Source organism: Lathamus discolor, chromosome 1 (assembly GCF_037157495.1).
Source record: "Lathamus discolor isolate bLatDis1 chromosome 1, bLatDis1.hap1, whole genome shotgun sequence".
Taxonomy (NCBI): domain Eukaryota; kingdom Metazoa; phylum Chordata; class Aves; order Psittaciformes; family Psittacidae; genus Lathamus; species Lathamus discolor.
Window position 1 is genome coordinate 40,137,094 of NC_088884.1, and position 25,027 is coordinate 40,162,120.

Sequence of the window (25,027 nt, forward strand, 5' to 3'; positions counted from 1 at the left end):
AAAAGAAACAAAAAAACCCCAAATGAAATAAGGAAGCATACATCTCCCCCCCCCCCCCCCCCCAACCAAACACCATAACCAAACCCAAGAAACTTTACCCTGAGATGTGTTTCAGAGACAAGTGAAGTCATATAAATATAGCAGATCTCCAAGATCCACGCAGGACTGTTCTAGTCCCGTAGGTGTTTAACTGCTTTACTGATGTTGCGGTTAGTAGAGGTTCTTAGGGCTGCAGTCTGGCCTTTACACAGCTGATGCACAAACCACAGCCACTGCTGCCCTGATGGAAAAGCATTCTCCAGTGAAGCATTCTCTCTCAGGGGAAGCAGGCTTTGCATGTTGCGCATCACCCTTCAGTACATCAGGTATGTTAAGTCCTTCACTGCAGGATGTAATTTTTGTCCCTTAATTCCTCTTCCCTGAACCAGTCTGTTTTTCAAAGCAGTACTATATAAAAGGGAGAGTCGCAAAGTTTTACATCAAAGAATCTCTTACATCACAGCCTACACGCAACTCTTCCCTGTGCAAAATCGGCCTCTACCCTTGGCACTCTGTCCCCTCATGCCCCCCGGACCCGGGCCCCGCACTGCTGAGGCCGTGGCTCCTCGGACCCCGCGGGCAGCGCCCTGGGCTGCACACCGTCCGCCGCCCGGCCGCAGCAGCGGGCAGGCTGGTCCGGCTTCTCGGGTTGGGTCCGTGCTCCTGCTGCGGGGGGGTGCGGGGAGCGGCGGGGCTGGGCCGCTCCCGGCCGCGGCTGAGGTAAGCGGGGCCCGTGGGCGTCGCTGGCGGCGGCGCTCGTCACCCGCTGACGGGTGTCCCCTAATCGCGTTGCCATCAGCCTCCGCCGGGGCGTATAAAAGGGGCCGCGGCGGGTGAGGCGTGCAGAGCGCGGCGCTGCCCCCCCGCCCGCCCGGCCGGCCCCATGCAGCCCGCCATGATGATGTTCTCCAGCAAGTACTGGGCGCGGAGGGGCTTCTCGCTGGACTCGGCCCTGCCGGAGGAGCGCCCCGCCGTCGGGGGACTCACCGTGAGTGGCGGGACCGGGAGCCGCGGGGCCCGGGCAGCGGCGGGGCGGGGCGGGGCCAGTGCCAGGAACCCGACCCCTTCCTTGTAACTCTGAGGGGAAGGGAGCGGTTCTCCCGCGGTTGCGAGGGCCGGTGAAGCCGGCTTCGCAGGTATAATCGGTCCTCGCTGCAAACGCTGCCTTGAAAGTGTCGTTAAGTACCTGTAAAAGTTTTGTTAGACGTACAGACCTTACTGCAGAAATGAACCGGCTTGCCATAGGAATAATATAAAAGCGCTGGGGTCCAGTTCAGGTAGTTTTAAGTGCTTGAATTTGAAAGGCTTTGATTAGTCCTCGGGACTACGCGCCAGCAGAATCTGCCCTTTCAAGACAGACACACAGTATCTAAGGCATTCTTGGCACTGTGCAGATCACGCTGCCTTGGTGCCTGTGGCACTTTCGTTGCAGAGCAGCTGGATTTGGGGTTTGCCAGCTTCTGCCAGCTCGCAGGGACACAAGGACCTGCGTGAGCATTGTGCAGGGGATGTGCATCCTCCCTGTTGGAAACCCTGTCAGGAGGAGAAGCGGTTCCCTGTCTGTGAGGTGGTGACAGTGGTGCGACAGGTGATCTCAGCCATGGGGTAAACTGTTGTATACTCACAGGTAAACGTATTTGAATAGGTGTACTTTAATAGGAATAAAGAATATTAGTTGGTGCTAGTAATGTCTTCTGCTTTGAATACGTGAGATGTTCAGGATTGTGAAGATTTTTCGTCCTGTACAGTTTTGCAGCACATGAAGGTCCATATCACTTGAGAAGAACCAACAGAATGCGCCAGTTTGTGCCAGTTGTGAACTGGCCAGTTGTCTTCATAGTAAAATGTGAAATATCCCAATTTGCATATGCTTTGCTTCACTTAGAAATACTGAATTAAATAGGATAAATTTGTTTTACCCTCTTTAAATTTGAGTTACTTCACTGAGTTCTGCTATAGATGACTTATTCCTGAGTACTTGTGCTTGCTCCAGATAATTAATTTTCATTATGGAATTTGATCTGTTAGTCTGTTTAGTTATGAAGTGTACTAATGAGCATGGCTGATAAGGTTTTGAGTTCAGCCTTCTCTACTGTGTTCATAACAGATAGGTTTCTAGTTTTTATATGCTTGAAAGTGTTTTTTAGCCATCACTTTGGGTAATGTTTGCTTGAAAGCTTTAGGGGACCTGTGACAATCTTGGAAGGTGCCAAGTGCTTTTGTTTCCCAAAGGAGTCAATGGTGTTGAGGTACTCAGACACTCAGTTGACTACATGATCCTCGGTATAGAACTTCTGGAAAGCACCACACAGTGAAAAATCATGGATGCTATAAAGATAGAACCTTTGTCACTTCATGTGGAGGTTGTGTACTTGATGGATGTGAAAAGGACTCAGCCAAATCCCAAATATTGAAGTTAAAACAAAAGTGGCCTTCTCTTAAGCTATCACTGAGCGAACCTCCTACTGAGCAGAATCCTGTAAGCTCAATTACTAAGAAATAAACGTGTTTGAAACCCTTCATTTATCATTCTAAAAACATAAATATTTTTCCAGATGTTTTTTGTGAAGTTTAATAGATGATGAGAAAAGACCACAGAGACTTTTTGGCATGTCCAGTAACTAGTTTAAGAGTGGCTGGTTTAACCTGTGCCATTTAAAGAGTGTTTTTTTGTAAGATTATGCATTTTAACTAGTTCTTTTTGTAAGTCAGTGCATTCTTGTACCTTAAAAGAAAATAAATCTCAGAAGATCCAGTGTGAGCTGACTGGGTAGCTGTGAGCTCTGCTCAGTAGGGGGAGATATTTCAGAGTGGGCTAGCATCGGGTAAAAAAGTGAACCAATCTGACATGAATATGGATGCATTAAGATGTATGTGATTGAAGTACCTTGTCACTGCCAGCAATACCCATTTTTAAGAAAATCACTTTATATAATCGATTTTGAAAAGGAATCATGCTGAGGCTCACTAATGTTTCCTGGTCACAAAGCACTTGATAAAATCTTGTGAAATCTAGAAGTACAGGGAGACCCTTTGCTAAAGTCCATCAACATGGGTCCACAGATTTTCACAAGTGGATAACTTACCTTTAAGGAGAAAATAAGATTAGAGATTTAACTTGGCTTCCATCAAATGTTATGAGACCTGTTTAAAATTTCATTTTTGGATTCTCTTCTGAAAGCTGCTTTACAGTTTACTGAAGGACAGTTTAATCCACATGCGATAGTTGTACATGATTCTTAACTTCTATCTTCATGTATCTTTAGTGACTCTATTATGGATGATAAAAAAAGTAGTTAGTGTCTCACTGGAGATTTGATTTCTCCAGGAGGCACAGCCTGGGTACTAGAAAACTCAGGCTGATTTTTGAAAATCATAGTTGATATTATAACAATTCTCTATAAATGCTGTACTGTTGGCATCTCAACAAGGTTTAAGATGAGAAAATTACATTTTTTTTTTTAAATGCTGACTTAAATTTGGCTTAAAGCAGTCTTTGACCTCCAAATTGTGAGAAGAATGTAGGAGTGGCCAAGGATGGTGTCATTTTCTGTGTGTGTTTGAGTTCCTGGTCCAGCTCATCTTCAATGGGGAGGTACAGTTTTTTACAATGAGAACAACCAGCCATTGAATAATCTCCTCAGGGAAGTGGTGGGTTCCCAACACTGGACACTTCTAAAGATTCACCTGGACAGGGTGCTGGGATATGTTATTAGGACTGTGCTTTTGCCAAGAAGTGTTGGACCAAAACATCCTTGAGGTCCCTTCCAACCTGGTGTTCTATGTTTCTGTGATACAGTCTATGTGTGTTTCTGTCCTTGTTTGTATAATCAACAGAGATTTTGGTTTTTCAGGAAAAATGGCATTACATGAGGACATTAACTGTACTAAAACAGAGAACATAATGCTTGTGTTTTAAATGTGATGGTTAATGCAAACATACAGACCAGTGTAAATCATTGTAAATTGACTGAAATAGGATCACTGAAATTTTGCAGTGCAATTTCGCAGCAATATTCAGGTTAGAATAGCGGAATAGCATCACTGCAGGCGTTGCAGTAATTTAAATCATCTCCATTTGCTTCATATTTATCATAAATGATAGCATTGCCCTAATAATATAATCATATTTGTATCCCAAGCATTCCTATGCTTTTCCTTAAGCTTTTTTTTATGGACTGGCCTCTTACATGATCATCTCTGACAGCTGCCTTTGATTTGTGATTCTGGTAATGTAAATTACCAATTTACAAGTAAATGCATTACCATTTAAATTAAGTCTGGATGAGTTTCTTTCAGCTATTTTCTAATAAAAATTTCACTTTGAGTGAAAAGACTTAAATTTAGGAAATGCCTGTTTGCATCTGAGATGATGGTGTTTCTTTATACATTTGTAGCTAAACAGATCAAGTTCTGGGAAGAATGAGGAAAAGAAAGGGAATAAGGGAAACGGCAAAGGTGAATCTGTTTCTGAAGGTGGAAAGACAGCCGTAGTGTTTTCCTTGAAGAATGAAGTTGGTGGATTGGTGAAAGCTCTCCGACTCTTCCAGGTAAAGCTTGCAAATCATTACGCTGACTGGACTGAGGAAGGCTATTGAAGTCAGGTTGTTTGTTGGTATAAATCTAATGGACCGTGGCAGAAGGAATAGAGTGCGGTTACACTTTGCAGAATTGAATAAAAGTAACTTAAAATTTAATGGACCATTCAACAAAGCATTTTGGGCTTGTGAAGGGTTTTCTGGAATATGGCTGGAGAGCGATACTGATGTTTGTGCTATTCGCTTTAGATTTCTGGTGTGCGATTCTCAACAGAGTAAATTAGGTTTGAAGTTGTCTGTGCAGGCCACAATGAAAGGAGGCATTTTCAGAGAGAAGTTCAGAATCTAAATTATATACAATCAAGTGGTGGTGGCAGTCTTGCTGCAAGGCAGTGTTCAGTCATTAAGTTAAATGCACCTTTAAGTGCTTGCAGGGTCAGGGTTTCATGTGTCTAACTAGAATGTAAATGGTGAAGTATTGGTTCCCGTATGGGTCCCCATGCAATCGACAGTTTTTGGTCAGTCTGCTGGTACTGCACGTAGTCTGCTTGACTTACTAATGATTGAAGAGGGCTTTGGGGTGTGTCTAAGGACAGTGGAGGCAAAGCAGTGTGATAAAAGTGTTAGGTTGTTAAGTCTGTGCAGTGAAGAGAAAGTGAGCACACTGAAATCTAGTTACATTAATGTTATTATTATGTACATTGCCTAATAAAATTGCATTAGAATTTAGTGTTTATAGCAAATGTAAGTATAAAATTTAAAATTTAAGTATAAAATGCTCCACCCCTGGCAGTGTTCAAGGCCAGGTTGGACAGGGCCTTGGGCAGCATGGTCTAGTGTGAGGTGCCCCTGCCTATGGCAGGGGGATTGGAACTAGATGATCTTAAGTTCCTTTCCAACTCAAACCATTCTGTGATTCTATGCAAGTTATAATCCTATACTTTCTTCTACAAGAGGTTATTTTGATAGATGAAATCATTAGTTAACTTTCTTCATTAAGAATAATAGTTTTTACTTTCAATCTATAGATTCTTCTGTTATCAGTATTGTGTCACTAATTGCGTAAATACAAAGTAAGTACTTTCAATGCAAACACATTTTAATAACTAGGAAAAGCTTTAATGAGGAATATGCCTTCTAGCTGGTATGTCTGTATTTCATCTGTTATTTCATCTTTCCACAGGAGAAACATGTAAGTATGGTTCATATTGAATCACGAAAATCGAAGAGAAGGAACTCGGAGGTGGAAATTTTTGTGGACTGTGACTGCAGTAAGAAAGAATTTAATGAACTAATCCAGTTGCTCAAGTTTCAAACGAATATTGTCTCTCTCAATCCACCAGAAAACATCTGGACTGATGAAGAAGGCAAGGCTGCTTTTGTATCACTTGATTTAGACACTGACAAACGTTTTGCACAGTTATCTGCATAGTCTTACATGCCAGTACATTCAATTCACATTCTGTCTTCTACAGATCTTGACTGTGTACCCTGGTTCCCCAGGAAGATATCTGAATTAGACAAATGCTCACAAAGAGTTTTGATGTATGGATCTGAGCTGGATGCAGATCACCCTGTAAGTGTAATGTAAAATTGTCTTGTAGATGATCTGTTCAGGTTATTTGCCAACCAAATAAAAAGCCTGTTGACTGCTGATTCTGAGTGCTCTTTTGAGCATACGGTTTTCAGAAGTTGGGGATTTAGGTCTCTTCAGTAGTTTCAGTGAATTAATTTTTCTGTAGTAGGACACTCAAAAGGAGGTCTTATAGAAAACTTCACTGTTTAACAACTATGTCCCCTTTTGTACTGCTTTCATTTATTTGGTTTTTTTTAATGAACTAGTTGATAGAACAGTTTCAAACTTTGAAGAGTTTAGATCAATATGACCTTGGGCTCTGCCACATGTAGCTCTTAGGTAAGAGTTGATATTGACCTAGGTGTCAGAGAAGAAAGAATTATGAAGGAGTACTTCCTTGGGCACTCAGGAGGTAATTACAAAACAAAATAGAACAAGATGTTCCTGTTTCTGCATGAATGCAGCAGGTGGGAAAGTGCCTCACGTTGTTTTCAGACTTTGGTGACAGGAGACAAGCCTGCGTTTCACACAAGCTGTATATGCAGCCAAATGCACAATGCAAAAGGCAGAAAAATAGATTTGTTATTGTTTTATTTCATATGACTGATGTCCATAAATGCTTAACCTCTGAGTCTTTAGATGGCAGATGACTGCAAGGATTTATGTTACATTTTCATGTGTTACAGATCTGAGTTTCTACTTTTGGACAGCTTGGCTGAAAGATACTGGTGGTAGCTAGTTATATTCATTCTTAAAATAGGCTGGATTAAACTGGTATTGTAGGAAGTTTCCAGTTGAAAGGAAGTAGGTAACGAACTAAGATACCTGACTATAAGAATGTCTCGTAGTAGATTAAGCGCTACCTGTAGGTGGTAATCTCCTTTGGGTTTTGTCACACACATTTTTGCTGGTATTGTCCGAGATGGTGAAAAATGGCCATTTCTGCATTTTGTGACTGCAGAAATATCAGTTTGGTGTAGGGGACTTTCTGGTGATGCATCTGTATACCGTGGTACTACAGTGCTTGTGTGGAAATCTGCCTGGTGACTGCCTTGGCTGAGGAGGGGCAGGTACTCTCTAGGTACCCTGGGCCTGAGGCTCTACGTCAGTACAGAAATGGCACTCAGGCTGCTGCCTTCTGTCTGCTCCACAACTCCTACAGCAGCCATGCCATAGTGGGAACTCAGGCAGAGACCCTCACAGACCCTCAAGCAAAAGGGCATCATCATGATGTCACCTGGCAGCCCCATTTCTTTGTCTCCAATGTCACCTGCCTGCCTATCAACCATGATAATTGTCATCACCTTGTTTGGTTCCCAGCCATCTCTACCATGTGTGAGGCCTTCCCCCACTGTTGGCCCACAGTTGGGGAGTGCATTCCTGGATTCTAGTTTCTGCCGTATACTTCTTGATGATAAACTAGGATTTACCTCACATTTTCTCAGAATGGAAAAGCCTGTTGATTACCTTCAACCATGAACAGTAATCTGGTTCAAACAGAAGCTGTAGTGGCAGCTCATTCCAGCCTTGAGTCAATGGCTGTGACGGGCCATTTGAAACTCTTTTATGTTCTGAGCTGGTGCCTTCATTAAATACTTGAGTGCTCTGCTGAAAATCTGCCTTCAGTTTTACAGACAATGAAAAAAGACATTTGCGTTATATGAATATATATTTTACACTTGGGGGAACTCCTATAAACATAATTTACACACCATTTGTTAGCCTATGTGGCATGCTAGGTGTTAGAGATGGGGGGGAAAAAGCCCTGTGAAATCTGTGATGGGTCTTTCTAAGGCCACTTCTGGTGTCTGCCTTAGCAGTGGTGTGTGGGTGCCAGAGGACCAAAGAGGATTACCCTGTTACAGAACCAGTACAGCACCACTTCAGCAGCAGAGCCCTAACCCACTCCATATTGGCTAATGGTTTTAGTCTCAGTTTCACTACACGTGACAGACTTTTAAATCCCTTTTGCCTCGTCTTCCATAACTTTTCAGCTCTTGAATGATCTTCAACTGAGTAACTCAAGACTTTTGTCAGAAGTTACTGATCAGACAAGGAGGAACTAAAAAAACTCCTGTGGGACTTTGGTGGGGAAAAAAGTGGAGAAATCTTTATCTTTTCTTGCAGTACAGCAGATAGTGCTAATCAAAATACAGTATAATTTGGCACTAAATAAACACTTTAATGATTTATTTTGTAATTCTTACAACCAATTTTCTGTCCTTATTGTGAATTACTCTCTTCTTCCTTGCTTAAGGGATTTAAAGACAATGTCTATCGGCAGAGAAGAAAGTACTTTGTGGATGTTGCCATGAGCTATAAATAGTAAGTACTGGCATAGTTTTTCTCCATGCTGCTGACTATTTAGGATTCATGCCTTACTTGATTCTGTAGGATGGAAGTTTAACAGTAGACAAAGTCATCCTTTAAACTTTGACTAGTTTAGTATAGGCTATAAATGGCAAACCTGTTGCTTGAAATCCTGTTATGTTTTTGGTACAGATACAGGCAAGTAAAGCATTTGAAAGGTAAGCACTATCTCTTCAGCATTTTATTCATAGCTGCTAAAACTGAAGAAACTCCTTTACAAATACTTGCATGCCTTAATGACAGACTGATGCACTACTGAATTGCACATATCTATCATCTCTTTGTAGTTGGACAAGCTCACTGTAAATGAAATTAGTGTTTTCTTTTCATGTGCTTACTATCCTGGACGCTGCAAAATGCCATTTATCAATTTTGCTAACACAGCTTTAAATTTCTCAGAATTCACTCAGTGGATTTCTCTATAGTTAGTGGAGCTGGTGTTATTACCATGCCTGGAAATTAGGAAACTTTCTGTGCTACCTACAACCACCTACTGTGATGCAATTTTCTTGTCACAGAAGTATTCAACTAATTCTAATCATATTCTAGGTTTCATTTGCAACAGGCCTAAGCTCTCATTCCCAAGGGAAAGAACATATTAGTTTCATGTTCTTTTCCATTTTACCACTCTTCTTCAGGTTTTAATTTTTCTCCTTTGAGATTTCTACCTATTTAAAGAATATAACATGTAATTTTTTTTTTCCCCTTTCAGAGGAGGCACATTCTGTCAGGAAGCAAAAAAAGGGGTGAAGGTTTTTCAGTTCTGTTTGTTTTTCATATAAGGCTAGTATATGGGCTGCAGAAAGCTGGGGGGGACAGGAGGATTGACTCTGCTTTGTGACATGTAATCCTGATTGTATTTCTCCTTTATTTTTGTCCCATTCCTGTTGTTAAGCTATTACCAATCTAATAAATTGGTAAGTGCTAGTTCTGATTCCCCTTTTTTCCACTCATGGTGGCATTTCTTTAGCTGGGGGCTTGTGATATTCATCCAGCATACTGAGCTGTTGCATGCTAGGAGCAGGGTGCTGGTTTGTAGAGAAGCTTCCTAGGCTGACCAGGGAAGTCCTAATTTTTACAGCTTTCAGATGTAAACTGAGGCAGGTTTTTTGTGTGTTTGTTTAGAGAAGATTGATTTATTGATATATTTATCTTCTTTTTTTCTAGTCTTAATGCTTGTGGTAGATTTAGCTTCTTGCCTAGCATTTATTGCAGTAAGAAATGGCAAGCAGGTACCTGTGGTTGAGGGCAGACTGTGTGTGTTCCTAGAGCTCTTTTGTAAGTTGGACAGTTCTCCATTCACCCATGACGGTAACAGTAGTGCCATGCACTTCTCAGCTGCTAAGTTGCTGGAAGTACCTTCCTTCCTTCTCCCTCTCAGCTGGTTAAGTGCTGGTAAGATCATGCAGCTGACTCGCTAAGCAGTGGTTGGTCTCCTGCTACAAAGAGGTGTGTTTTTTTTTTAGCTCTGAAACCAGTGGGAAAAATCTTTTCACAAAACTCACATAGAGTAATCCTGCATACCGCCCAGAAAAACAGATAAAGGAAAGGAAAAATCTTTTCCTTCTGTAGGTATTGAAGGCTCAAGAACCATTTCTGCAGGTACATGACAAAAACCAAACAACTCAAACCAGATGTTATTTGGGGGCCAGATCTTGTACTTCAGCAAAGCTTCTCAGAAGTACTCCTTTACCCTACTGATCTTTTCAAACCTTTAAAAGATTCCAAACTCTCCAATTATTACAAGCAGAGGGAAAACAAAATGCTTCAAATATTTTTAGCCAGGGACTACAAAATCACTGGGAAGCCAGTGCTTAAAGCAGTTACCTAAAAATGGCAAAAGCTCATTCATACTCCACAGGTCTCACACTGTGGTTATCTTAACTCGAGGCATGTGCCATGTCTACTGGGCCGTACTGTCGGTCTTGAGTATGCCTGTAGAGATGGCCCAGGGAGACATGTACCCTCAGCATCCTGCACCTCAGCCTAAGCCACGCGGAGGAAAAGGCAAATCAGCTGAGGGAGGATTCTGTGCTGCTACAGCTAAGCTGTTTCTGCTCCCCATGCTGAGGAGCTCAGATTTAATATAGGTGTCTTGACACTATGCTGTAGCAGTCTCATCGCTAGTGACTATTTACTTATACAAAAAGAACAGCTCTGTTGTAAGGACTGCTTCCCTTAGGGATAAATTCAGAGCATTGTCTTGAAACTCTTAGTGTCTTCCAGGTGAGTGACCTCCCTAATCACTTGCTGAGGCTTGATTCATTTCTACTTTTCTTTTGCCAGTGTTAAAAAAACCAAAACCAAACCACTTGTTTCCTTAAAAAATAACAGCTTTGGCTGAAAAGAATTGGCTACAAGGAGTTGGCTCTGTAAATAAATCGTTGAATTGAAAATCCCAGATCACCATTTCATTTATGAATTGCTGCAATTCTATAGTGGTAGGCTCTGCTTTGTTTGAACATAAAAGAGGCCTCTGTAGTGGAGAGAGAGGGAGAAACACTAAGAAGGGAACTTGGAGAAGCAGTTATTTGCTGGTGCTGGGTGATAAAGGGAAGGACACATTAATAGAGCACAGCAGTAAAGATCAGCTGTATGAAATAAATAGGCAAAAAAAAAAAATTTCCTCCTTCCTTCACTTAGCTTCTACCCTAAAGATAGTGAAAATGTGTTGATGTTGCTAATTAATCCTTTGAGACTGATTAGGGATTGAAAAAGTGTTGAGAAAATTAAATCTGGGGGAAAAATACTATGTTTAAGAGGGAATTCATAATGCGACTTGATAGCTCATGACCATGGCAAAATGGAAAGACCCTATTTTAATAAGGCGAAATGAAAATTCAGGATGGCTTAGCTTGTAGAGTTATCTTAGCTTGTAGAGTCATCTTACTCAGCCACAAGAAAACTGGCTATGCAGGCTGGCCATTTATGTGATTTACTGAAATGTTTGAGTGCAAGGTGGGTTTTGCTTGCTGAAATAAGAGGGTGAGACAAACGAGCTTTGCAGAGCTGAGTGAGAAAGGTATAGGTCCTCCCTCAAGTCTGGCTGCCTTGATCCTCTAGATAAAGAAAGCAATACCATGATCAGCTAGAAATAAGATCAGCTCTCCTAGGCATAAATCCTATTAAGGAATTAATGTTCAGTGAACCTTACTTAAGTACTAGTGAATTAATTGAAACAATAACTAAGTTATAAACCTTTTAGTGAGCAGGGACCAAGCTTCAGATCCTTGGTTGTGTTATACCTCTCTAGTGACAGGCTAAATAGCAACCTGAGTTTTTCCCCTGGTGCACACACTTCTTCCTCTTTGCTGGGCCAGTGCTGACCTGTACTGGCAGTATCCACAGTAGAGGTCAGGTCTGAAGAAAACCGACAAGGCTACTGAACAGTATTCTGGCAACCTCAGGTGGATGGAGCAGTAACCTGCTTGTATCTGTCATGTATGGTACAATTTAGAATAGCTGTTATGTTTTCTGTGAGCTGGCAGGCAGCTTAAGGCTGATAAAGTGTAAAGGTGAAGACAGATACTAGACCTGAAGGACTCACTCCTGCTGCAGAATGGGCACAGACCCAGTACAGCTTCAGCTGATGAGAAATGATTCACTGAATGTGTTGCAATTCCTGTCGTGTCTGCAAGAGTGGCTGAAGGGGAACTAGCGGGTGTATTGTATGTTCAGTGAGCCCTTAACAAGAATGAGTACCTCATACAAAGTAGCCTTTGACTGACAGATAACTGCTGTGGATCAAAATTCTTTGATACAGTGAAAGGCAAGGGGATTAAATGGGCAGTTTTCAATAAAGATGAGAGCAGTCACAGTAAGCGTGGGGCAGATGAGCCTCCTTTGTGCACGTAGGGACTGCATAGCAGCGATCCCCATATGACACGAGGGCTCATTCGTTGTTACCTTGTACAGTGGAGATAGGCAACGCTATGAACTGGGCAGCAACCAAGATGGAAAGTTAACCCCCAGCAGAAGCCCAGCACTGCAGTTCTGCTACTGTAGGATTCCCCGTGCCCAGTACACCCGTTCAGCTGCTGTCCGTGGTACTGGGGAAGCAGCAGTGCTTGGCTGGGAGCACCCATGTCGCCAGCCCTGTGCAAGGGAGTGGGAGATAGGGACTGATGGGGAGGAGGATGATCCTCTGAATCCCTTTGCCAATGTGTAGTATATTACAGTGCAGGAAAAGAAGATACCTGCAAAGAAGGCAGATTGTACAGGTTACATGCTATAACATGAATTTTAAATCCAGAGAAACATTATAAAGTATATTCTAGGGAGACCTGATAATGTGAGATGATGGCCCGTGACCATGGCATGGGAAATTCCTTGCAGCTAAATACAAGGTAGTGTAAATTGGAAGGATCCCTTCATACCCTTCACACTATCAGTTTTGAATTATCTATAACCACTCAAGGCAAATCCTGGGTATCAGAGACAGGTTTACAGGTACTCTGGAAGGCTTTTCTGTACATGTATGGAAGGGCGAGGAGGCAGGGGAATGGTGCAGAAGAAGAGAAAAAGTAAAGGAGGCATGTATTTAGAGGCTTAGTTACACCTAGGATAGGCTGTTGGCTCTGAGGTGAGCTTCCTTGTGGTTTCATCCTGCATGAATTTGGGGTTGCAAACATATCTGCACATGTAAGCAACCATCTAAACAATAAATATATATATTTCAGCTGGATCCACACATTTCTAAACATCCATGTAATTGCCTGATCTTCACTTTGTAAAACGCTAGGAAATGATGCTGTGTGAATATTAAGTATTTTAAAGAATGCATAGTAAGTGCAGTCTACTGATGGTCTTACTGAATCTACAAATTAGACTAAATAAAGATCTTCAGCTAACCACTTGCTAAGGCATCAGTGACAATAAACGGAGAAATATTACTCTGGTATAGGAACATGGGGTATAAGAAATCCATCTTTCTACTATGATATATATGAAGATTAATAGTTTCATTGCTTAGTAAGAAATACGATTCTTAAGAAATGAATGTAATATGTACAACGTAACATCAGTAAGAAAGTAAGAAAAAAGCATCTAGCTGTAATTTCAAAATAGTTTTTAATAGCTTTAAAAGTTTGTGTCTTCCTTTATTTACTTAAATAATAATTTTTACAGAAATTTTGCCATCCGCAGTCTGTCCAGAATCTGGCTGTATTCAGAGGTATTCTGCATTATTTTGTTTTTTACAGTGGTCAGCCCATTCCCAGAGTGGAGTACACAGCTGAAGAAATTAAAACATGGGGGGTGGTATTTAGGGAACTCAGTAAACTCTATCCCACCCATGCTTGTCGTGAGTATTTGAAAAACTTTCCCCTGCTGACCAAGTACTGTGGATACAGAGAGGATAACGTGCCTCAACTGGAAGATGTTTCTGTTTTTCTTAAGGGTAAGTTCCATATTTGGTTTGTCAATAGATAGAGTTCCATGAAAACACTCTTTTTTTGTTAGATACAAAGCACAAGGAGTGGAAAGACTCCCTGCATTGTCAGTGGACTTCAGTTTGGCCTGAAGTATCATTCTGGTTTTGACATTCTCCATGGCAGAAAGTTTGTTGAGTCAAAACAGTTGTGTTTGTGTATTTGCAAGTAGGAATTTGAGAGGAGTTAAAAAGCTGAAGATGTATCATGTAATGTTATCACTTGATGTTCCTCTCTTCACAGAGAGAAAAGTCACTCACTACAATGAAAAGAAAGAGCAGAGTTAGCTCTGCTTTTCTCATTGTACCACAGGGTGGGAGTTCTGATAACTGCAAGTGGGCATCCCCCTAAATACCCAGGCAGGTAGAAGAGGGAATAAAATGCCAAGATAATTGAATTTAAAGAGGAGAGCAGGTTTGGAGGACAGGAGGCTTTCCTGAGTGCTCAACACCTAAAGTCATATTTATTTATATATTGAAAAAAAACAATGTGACTGCATAGGTGATCTGGTACCTCTCTTTAATGTTAGTTTTTAAGTGACCAGTATATTACATATTTAAGTTTGAAAATACTCCTTGTTTTTCATCTGTAATGGAAATCTATCCCATATGGAAGAAATGACAGACATGAACCTGCTGTTCTTAGCAGTAGAGGAAAAGCCACTAAAGAGTTAAGATTTTCATTTCTCTTCAAGGATCTTTCAAATACACATACTTGTTCCTTAATCCTCTTGCTCAGGAGCTCCAGGAGCTCCAGAAGTAAAATACTGTAAAGATGGGTGTTTGGAAAAAAATGTTATGTGGTGTTAAATGTTATGAGAAGGATTAGCAATGCATTTTGCCCCAAATATGTGTCGAAAATCTTTAGCCAAGAGAAATACAAAATCTGTAATGAAAGGCTTGCTTTCTTCATCTGTAATTCCTGTTTGTGAACACCTGCATTTGGTAATAACTGACTCATCACTCTTAGAATTTGGCTATGTCATTCTGGGTGTCTCATATATTGTACTACAGTCTCTAAGGAATGATGCTAAAGTGTACGGTTTCTTTCTCCCTAACTAGAAACTCAAACCCTCACACTCCTTCAGAAACAGGTTTTCAGGCTAAATACAGCAATAGTAGTGTCTATTAAAGAAAAATTTGGAACATCCTCCTGTAAACACTTGGAAAGAATAAAGGATGAATGTGGGAGAGAAAAGTCACTGAGTGAAATTATTTCCCACTGGGACCAATCTGACAAAGGAACACGTTGTTAAATATTTAAATGAGGATCTCAACTGTGAAAGCCAGTATTTTACTGTCACAAACAGTAATTCATCTGTAAAAATAAGAACAGATTTAATTTAATCCTGCTCTGTTCTGTTAGTTTTTAATATATATTTCAGAAGACATCTTCTGTTTTCAAAATTTCTCTCCCATTTGGTACCAGACATAAAAGTCTATGATTTGAGAACATCACTTACGGTACCTTACCATCTTTTCTAGATAAATGTATTCAGACCGACTTTGAAATACCTCAGACTGTTTTCATTAAACATATGCTAGCCATGCAAGATAGTTCTCCTATATAATAGGTGAAAATTATATGTGGTGATCTTCAGCCATGATTCTCCATGTCATGGTTTCTGGTACAATAATTAACAACATATCACTACCTGTCCTCAGAAACTGATACAGTGATATATATATGTATAATGTGGTATTTTATTATCTCCTTCACTTCAGAAAGGTCTGGCTTCACAGTGAGACCAGTTGCTGGATACTTGTCTCCCCGAGATTTTTTAGCTGGCTTAGCATATAGAGTTTTTCACTGTACTCAGTACATACGACATGGCTCGGATCCTCTCTACACACCGGAACCGTAAGTTGCTACATTTGCTTTAGTTCTGAGAAAATATGCTCACTAGATTCTTAAAGGACCTAACTGAATTTGTCAAGACTGAAAACAGGAACCTGCCTTCAAGTGTAAAAATCTACTTATACCATGGATGACAAAACCCTTTACACTGGCGAGCCAGAATTTTATTCAGAGGCTTCTTTTGGACTTTTTGTAAAAGAATTCTATCTGGATTATATTTTAGTGAAAAATGGAGTTTTCAACTAAGCATTTTGAACAAGTATCTGAAATTTTATTCTCTGGTGGACAGCTAAGGAAAAAAGTTGGGGAAAAAAAACCCTGAATCAACTGAAAAAAAATGTTTTCAGAATTACAATTTGGTCTTCTTATGTCCCCATTTATCTTTCTTTGGGTCAGACTCCACAGCTGACCTTCATTTATCTCTGATAACACAACACAAGCAAGTCATGAGACGTTATTCTCTCAGCCAGGGAGGATATTGGCTATAAAGCCTGTTATAGGGGACGTGTTAGAAATAAGAGACTTTCATGGGACAGCATTGCAGCTTTTCTAAAACAGAATATTGTGAGTTTGGATGAAATATTTCAGCATTTGGTCTCTTGATGAAAAGTAGGGGGAAAAAAGGATCAAAGCAATTGTAGTTCTTGTCCTGTATTATATATGGTGTGCTCTGTACAGTAATAACAGAACAATACATGTCAGTTTGATAACATGGAAGTAGTTTTACCAAAGTCATACACTGATCTTGTAACCACAAGGAATGACATTTTCACAGTAAGTCAGTCATCAGGTGGTTAGCATGAAATTGTGGCTGTTGTTTAGTCAGCTTGGTCTACTTGAGTGGTTTTTTTTTTTGCCCAAATATACACAAAGGATACATACATATATATTCAGCTCCAGCCTTGCAAACATTTGGATGCATGCCTAATTTTGATTTCATGAATAGACTGCCAAAACCATGGAGTGATATTTTTGGATATGAAAGGATAATGAAACCACATATTAAGCTGGAACTAAAAATGCTTTAACATTATTCTGGCAGGAGTCACCAGGTGGTGCTGTTATACACTTATCTACTTTTTTCCTCAGCGTGTGAACTGGGCAAAGTATTTGCTGAAGTGCTGTGAGGTTAGTTTTGTGTGTGTGTTTTTCTTTTGGGAAAGAGGTGGTAATCCCTGAAGAAATTAATTCATTTCTGTAACCTCTGTAAGTATAATTTATAATTCGTAATTCTAATTTGAATCTCTTAAATCTGTGGGCAAATTGCTGCAGTGTAAAAGAAGGGTTTTCATATATGATGCTGGACCTCTTCTGATCTATCTGAAAATATCTCTAGATATTAAAAAAAGGAAATTAGGAAGTACCAGATTTTGCAGCCATGGTTTCCTCTCCTGTGGGAAGCCAGTGTCTCAGATCACAGCACCTGCCAATATTCAGTAAAAGAAGGATGACATTTATTAACTTAATGCAAACTAGAAGATCATTTTAATCTATTGATAGGGGATTTAGGTACATAACTCCAACAGGAACAAAGGAAGGAACATCTTCCAGGAATCAATTAAGTGTGTCTGTGCTTTTGTTGATGTTCTCTGGTTCATTGATTTGTATACTTGAGACCCCTGTACTTTTCAGGAGCATGCTGCTTACATTCACAATTATGCAGTGTATTACAGTTGATCCTTAATAGTAATGGCAGCTACTTTTTTTTGTAAGCTTTCTGGTCATGGTGCCTGCAAAGTCACTGTAGTAATAATAGTTCAGTTAAAATGAAGGTTTTTATTCCTTTTTGGGGCTGAACTTAAAAATCCAGGTTATGGTCTTAACACCTTTAAATTTAAACTGACAGAGGAATGAAGCTGTCATTTTCTAATGATGTTACTCTCGTTTTGCAGACCTGTTTCTTCACATAAATTAAATAGTGTGTACTGACTATTAGGAACTCCATAGAAAAATTCTGAAAATACCTTTCTAAATGTGTTTATTTTTTCTTTTTATATGTATAGTTAGAGCATATAGTAAGTGTTATCAGAAATACAGAGTGAAATCCTGTTATCCTGTTTTTTTTTTTTTTTTAAATCAATGGCAAAACTAAATTGACTTGAGTGGGGACAGCTCTTTGTCTTCTGCAGTAGCTGCAATGCCCTGAGATCTGCTGGTTGATATACGGGGCCATAATGAGATTTGCTGCAGGTTCCTGGCTTGGTGAATGTTGCATTTCAATGATATAAATCTGGTAAAAAGACTCTCTTTGACTTCAGTGGGCTTTCCATCAGATTTAACACCCAGGCTATAGAGCTAGATACAAATTAGAGAGTTCATTTGGTTTGATCTGTATCACTACTATATGCATTTTAGAACATTTCTTTCTGAGTTTCATTATGTTTCTACTACATTCACAGAGCTATATAGATTTCCTCTGCTCTGCTAACTAATTTACTCTAAGAAAAATCTTGTGCTGTGAAAAGTGCATTACAAAAATCTTATTTTCTCTGAGCAATGTGTGTGAATAAATTAAAGGAACTTAATTATTTTCTGAACAAAACAAAACAAAAGAATCAAGCTTTGGTAGTTAAACGAAGAATTATATTGTTTAGGCTATCTATAAAGGGCCAGGCTAGCAGGGACATCTAAGAGACTTCAATGACAATAGTGAATGGTGGTTCATGGTGCTGCCTGGAAGATTTTGGTTTTGTGGGTGTTTTTTTTGTTGGTGGTTTTTTTTCTTTTTCATCATCTGCTTTTTGTTTCAAGCTCCTGTCTTTATAACTGCATGTTAAAAATACTGTTTTGCATAGTTTTAATGGAAGAATCTGCAGGCTAAAGGCGTGAGACAAATAACTTCTGCCTCCTCATCCTCCTCCCCTTGTCAGGAGAGACAAGTTAATGGGGCTAGGATTTGTCTGTTCTCATTTTGTTTGCAAGGGTAGAAATGACACAGAGAGCCTGCGTCCCAGTTCAGAACTGGCAATAACATGCCTTTGCTTATTTATTTCTGGGAGTTGTGGCTTTAGCACAGGAAAACAGAGATGTAGACACTCACGCGGGTACCAATAGTAGTGATGCTGCTGTAGAAGCCTTACCTGAAACCAGGAACTTGAAGCCAGTTCCAGTATATCTTCTTTGCTATTGTTATTTGAACTACTAAGTTAAATACATGTGGTCTGATGCAGCGCAGCATAGGTGAAGTACTCAGGAATCAATGTTGATTTCATCAGTGAAGATGAGAATTGGAGTTTGAGCACTGGCCTTCCAGAGAATGGGCTTTGTGGCCCATTTCTGTGTTGAAAGGTGATGGTTGGAGGAGTCAGGTTCCTCCAGCGAATTGTTTGGTCCTGGGAATTCTCTGGGTATATCTATCAGACTACAAACTCATTTTTACTGCTGTCCCTTGCATTGTTAGCAAGCTAAATCTTGCAGGAGATGACAGAAGAAATTGTTATGGCTGGAACTGAAGGAATTAAAGAAAGGTTATTAACTGTTGATGATTATCCATTCTAGTGATGCAAACCATCTCCTGAACTAAGGGACAGGCACCATGCAGAGGCAGCCAATTTTTCAAGTCTGAGCTCCAGTGAGGAAAGGAGTATTAGCTAACCTATGGGTCTTGTGGTAGGCTACTTTGGTTATCTCGCAAGACTCAGAGCATCACCAAAGGGATGTGTAGATCATAAAAGAAAAGCCTTCTTAACAGCTGCTTTTGAAGAAATTGGGAATTTCCAGGGCTCTGAAAGGATATGCAATGATGTAGAAACAAGGGAAGAAAGATTACTTTCAGGACAAGCTTTATCAGGCAGTAGAAAACAAATGCAAACTGTTTTCCTTATGTAAGTGTGATTTCTGATACCGTTCCTGCCCAGCTGTACATATCAAACGTTTTATGGGTGCTGACTGAAAATACTGGCACGCAGCAAATTTGAGCACTCAGCCCATATTGCTACAGCTGAATCTGTAGTCAGTGTCCATGGATCATGTTTGTTTTATCATGCCAAGAGTACTTTTTGTTTTATCAGGAGCAAGATTACCTATTCACCTCCCTTGCTTCTTTGGGAAATGCCTATGTCTAGGAAGGAAGAGAAACGAGACTTGATAATTTCTCTGTACCAGTGAATGAATTATTTGTATATGAAATTGGCTTAAACTTGTCATGCACAGCTTCAGAATGGTGCTTGTCTCACCAAAAGGCGTGAATATAACATGAGCAAATGCTGCTAAGCATCTGTCAGTGAGGCCTTCTGGGCTGAGAAAAGAAGCTTGTATGTCTCCCTTCAGTACTGAAACTCTGTTTGATAAGCTTTTGGTGAAGCAACCTAGGAATGCCAAAAATGCTAATCTTCATTTGCATGCATTGAGAAACTAACTACTACTATCTACCTAGACACAGTTGCTGCAGCCTTCTTAGTAAAGAATAATGAGTAAGGAGACTTTAAATAATACAGTGTTGTTTTTCTGTTCATGATTTATCTAAAGTGTCAGTTTCTGTGTCTTTTCAAACAAAAATAGTTTATAAAAGACAAATTGGATGATTTTGGATAGAAAGCAGGAAACTCGATGTTTTCTCCCTGCCTTTAAAGCATTTGTTTACAGCTTAAGAAAAAAAAAAGATAAAAATAAAAGAAATGTCTTTGAAGAGGCAAAAGCAAAGGAAATGTCAGATCTGATTTTTAAAGTGAACTTTACTACCAGGTCCATTATTTTCTGAGAACAAATGCACCAAAACTTTCAGAATTGTTTGAGAGCTTTTATAGATGATGCATGTGCACTTCTGTTAGGTTGGTTGGCAGTTTTTTGTACACTTATATCTTCACTTTGTCATGGCTAAAATGCACTTACAGGTGTGGACAGCAGTTCTTTCTGAAATGATTTGGCTTCTCTGCTTTTTCTGAAACCTGCTTGGTGAAAAGTGAACCAAGTAACAAAAGTACCCAGTAATTGTAGAAGGAACTCAGGACTAAACAAGAAATCAAGCACACAGAAACCACTGTAAATATTACCCTGAATTTATAGCAGCAAGTGGCAAAATGTTTGGTTGTGATATTGTACCCACATGCAAAAAGAGGAATGGAGAAGAGGGAGGAGGGAATGTGTTGGATTTGAACTTGATTCACATGGGAAGAAATGCTGAAAACTGTACTTGTGAGACATCTGGCTTTCCTTTGGGCAGTTCAGTCTTCATGGTACTAAGCCTGGAAGACAGCAATGATTAGGCCCTTCTGTTCAATCTAGAAATGATGGGGAAATCACAGAACAGGTGGGGTTAAATGATGTATAATCCATTTAATAGAAGCGAACATGAATATTTCTACAGAACCATGTACAGGGCAGAACAATTACACTGTAAAAAAAGTGCTTCATGGTAAGACTTTTAAAGCAGAGGTCATGTAAAATGGCTTATGTTAAATTAATTATGGAATGATTATGGCATTAATTTCTGTAATGGTTCTCTTTTACGTTCCATTCCTTCAGGGATACATGCCATGAACTCTTGGGACACGTGCCTCTACTTGCTGATCCCAAGTTTGCACAGTTTTCACAAGAGATAGGACTTGCTTCACTGGGAGCATCTGATGAAGATGTTCAGAAATTAGCCACTGTGAGTCAAAATCTTTTTATGGCATGCTCTCTCATCTGTCCTCCTCTTTGGTTGATTAAGTGATGTGCATTATCTTATTAGAGCTTGACTGCATTTTCAGGTTGCGGATGACTATGATGTGACAGTCACAGAGTTTTAGGTATTTTTCCATTGATTTTAATAAGAGCAAAGCTGAACGCACTAGTCTTCAGTTTGTCAGTTTTATGTTTTACATGAAATAACCACCAATTTTCAGGGGTGGATGAGATGGATTTTCATGACATCACAGAATGGTTTAGGGAAGGGACCTTAAAGATCATCCAGTTCCAGCCTCCTTGCCATTAGCAGGGACACCTTCCACTAGACCAGGCTGCCCAAAGCCCCATCCAACTTGTCCTTGAATGCTGCCAGGGATGGGGCAGCCACAGCTTCTCTGGGCAGCGTCTTTCAGTGTCTCACCACCCTCACAGTGAAGAGCTTCTTCCAAATACCTATATAAATCTACCTTCTTTCAGTTTAAAGCCATTAGCCCTTGTCCTATCCCTACAAGCCCTTTTAAAATGTTCCTTCCCAGATTTCTTGTAGGCCCCCTTTAGGTTGAACTTACGAGGTTTGCACTGGCCCACCTCTTGAGCCTTTCCAGGTCCCTCTGGATGGCATCCCCCCACTCCAGCATGTTGACTGCACCACACAGCTTGGTGTCATCAGCAAACTTGCTGAGAATGCACTCAATCCCACTGTCTGTGTCACCAGCAAATATTTTAAACAGCACTGGTTCCAATACTGGCCCCCTAGGAATGCCACTTATCTCCACTTGCACATTGAGCCGTTTGTCTACCTAAAGGTGCTGAAAACAAGTAAGCAAGGTAATTCTGAAAATAAAACTACATTTTGGTGTGTGCTCTCATCTCTACACTGTTAGTTCCTGCACAGGTGGCCACTTTGGCTCTTACCACTGCTATTTCTGTACTCACTGTTCTGATTTGCAGTTGTTCAGTGTATTGTAGTGTGTGATGGATTTTGAGATGATGTTGCATCCTTGCTATTGCTCCTGTTGGAGAATATATAGTTACTAACCCAAGGCTGTGCAGCAGTAGATCTAGACTGAGGTCAAGTGCCTCAGCTAGTGGCTGTGAGATGGATTCTCTATTGCATCAAATGAGGCACATGCCAGTAAATAGTGTGAACTGGAAGACGTGGTGCGTTAAAGATGTTAGATGTTAGATGGCCTGTGTGTTAAGCACCCTCAGGTTGCACTGAAGGGTCCTATCAAGTTCCCAGGACTCTCAGCTCCTGCCTACCTGTCAGCCCTGTTGTATTGCCATTTCCAAATAACTCATATGCAGCCCTTTGCATGATGACATATCACTCGCACAGTTCAATTCTTTTAATTTATGTATGCTTCCCTTTGTGGATCCTGTTAAAACTGATGCTGCAAATAATTTAATGAACTATATGGTGTTGAAAAACAGCTCCATATTTAAATATTTTTGTGTCAGGAAAAATTTTATGAGATCCAGTAGAAGAATTGGCTACTTGGAAACTTACCTAGCATACTAAGGCTTTTCTGCGCAAGAAGTGCAGTGGGGATTTAAAGGGTTGGAGGTAACTTGGACACAATTTGAAGGTGGATTCAAACTGTGATGGTTTTGATGCACTGGCTTAGCAGTGGCTTAGAGTCCCATCTGCTGAAAAAGGCATTTGTACCCATTTGCTTGATTTTAATCCTGCAGCCCTCTAGAAAAGGCTAGCAAATTTGTTTAAGCAGCCATGCTCACTCCTTAGTTAGGCAGGCTCAGTGTCTCGGTCACAGCCAGTTCCTCTCATATGCTTCAAGGTGTGTTCCTTGGTTTTCTAATGAATATTTACTGAGAATAAACTGTTGTTTGTATGGAAGAATCATGACAGTTGTGTGTCTGTTTGCACATTTGCTAGGAAGGGACTTAGTAGGAATCAGACCTACCTTGTCACAACCTGAAGCCTCCAGAGAAACTACCTAAATGGCTGTCCCTGGAGGTACTTTGAGGAAAGCAGTATCTCCAAGTCTTTTACCCCAAAATAACCTTGGATGACATGGGCCTATTGCAGAAGACAATGTTGGGACCCATCTCTATGGGGAGAGATATTAATATAAAGTGACCTCTGAATAAAATATAAATACTTTTGCTCCTCCCTGTCACAGAAGTTCCGAGTTATGACTGACTCTATTCCCAGTTATGATGCTGTCATCTGAACAATGAGCTGCTCCTGAATCACAAAGGCAAAAAGAAGACAGCTGAATCACTTTCCCTTATCACACTGAGAATTTGATATCTGAGTCAAAGTTGATTCCTCCTCCCATGCTGGAAATAGCTCTTTCAGGTGGAATAGACATTTAGAGAATTAAGGTAACCCAAGTGGTGTTATTTCTCATAGAAGCACAATGTGGGCCTGTACTCTCCTGGGGCAGTGCTTGACAAATACAGAGATGTTACTTGCCCTAAAATTTGCAATGTAAACAGTCAGTTTGAGAGCAAGTAGAAAGAACATCTCTCAGCAGTGAGGGTGAGGAGGCCAAGAAATTCATTCAGCTAGGCACCAAATGTCACCTGAGCTGGTGTTAACTGACTTTTGCAACATTTGGTCCCATTTCCGTCCTAGATAAAAACCAGAGACGTAGCAAGCTGAGAAATGCCAGCCAAGAGTCTGAACACAGAAAAGCAATGCAGGTTCCAGTGAGGCAACTTCCAAGTAAATAGAGAAACAAATGAACAGAGAGAGAACATGCATATTAATGAGCTCGAAGCAATATGCTCAAAGCAAGCTTGCCATTAGCATGACCTGTTTCAAAAGATAGTGACATTAACAGCTGAGTCATTACAGGGAGGACAGTGGCTTTAGGAAGATAGAAAAACACCTCTTAGGAATTTGGACCAGAAGGGGAAGAATTATTACAGGTGATTTTGTAATCTTTTCCTCCATTCTGCTTTCAAAAGTCATTGAGTATTGGCTTTGATAGATCTGCTCTTTGTGCCCCATTAGTACTGAGGTGCAAAGGAAACCTGCTGGTTTTGTCCCTGTAGAGCTGACACAGTGGATGTAGAGCAAGCTGGAGCCTGGGCCCTGGACAGACTAGGAGTGTTTAGTAAATTGCAATTAATCACATCTGTGCAGTCCTGCTGCAGGCAGGGTTTAAAAGGGAGAGCATTGCAGGGGCCCTGATGTTGGCCAGCTAGGGAGAGAAGGATGCCTTCAGGGCAAGATGGCTGAATAGAAAGGATGCAAGCTCCCGTCATCCTCTTGTTTGAGTCTGGTAGTCAGATGGGGACAAGGAGAAAGAAGCTGCTTTTGCTCCTTTTAAAACTTACTTAATCATTCTTAGCATTTAAGGGGAGTATTGAAAGAGCCAAAAGACTGGCTTTGCAGTGTTTTTTAGAGAGATGCCATTTCCTTTACAATGTTTTAGGAGAGTAAGAAAGAGAGAAAGCACAAAAAACAAGTGACTGAGAGGTATGTTACTGAAACAAAACAAAATATTTGCACAACCCACGTTTTTGTTTGTAGCATGGTATGATGGGGTTACTAGTCAAAGAAATACAGTATTAGCCATGCATGTCTTAGTGGTAATTATCATCATCACTAATGTCTTGTGGTATTCTGTGACTTTCTA

The 25,027-nt window shown here is 40.5% G+C and overlaps 1 protein-coding gene across 1 annotated transcript in view; it reads left to right on the forward strand.

Moving 5' to 3' along the window:
* Window positions 1-758: 758 nt before the first annotated feature.
* TPH2 (tryptophan hydroxylase 2) overlaps window positions 759-25,027 on the forward strand; it is a 53,043-nt gene continuing 28,774 nt past the window's right edge. Inside the window, exons 1-8 of the mRNA XM_065665034.1 lie at window positions 759-1,027; window positions 4,437-4,589; window positions 5,761-5,944; window positions 6,053-6,153; window positions 8,411-8,478; window positions 13,725-13,921; window positions 15,677-15,812; window positions 21,273-21,399. Coding sequence (XP_065521106.1) covers window positions 923-1,027; window positions 4,437-4,589; window positions 5,761-5,944; window positions 6,053-6,153; window positions 8,411-8,478; window positions 13,725-13,921; window positions 15,677-15,812; window positions 21,273-21,399 — 1,071 coding nt within the window. The 5' untranslated portion in view covers window positions 759-922. The remainder of the gene's footprint in view (window positions 1,028-4,436; window positions 4,590-5,760; window positions 5,945-6,052; window positions 6,154-8,410; window positions 8,479-13,724; window positions 13,922-15,676; window positions 15,813-21,272; window positions 21,400-25,027) is intronic.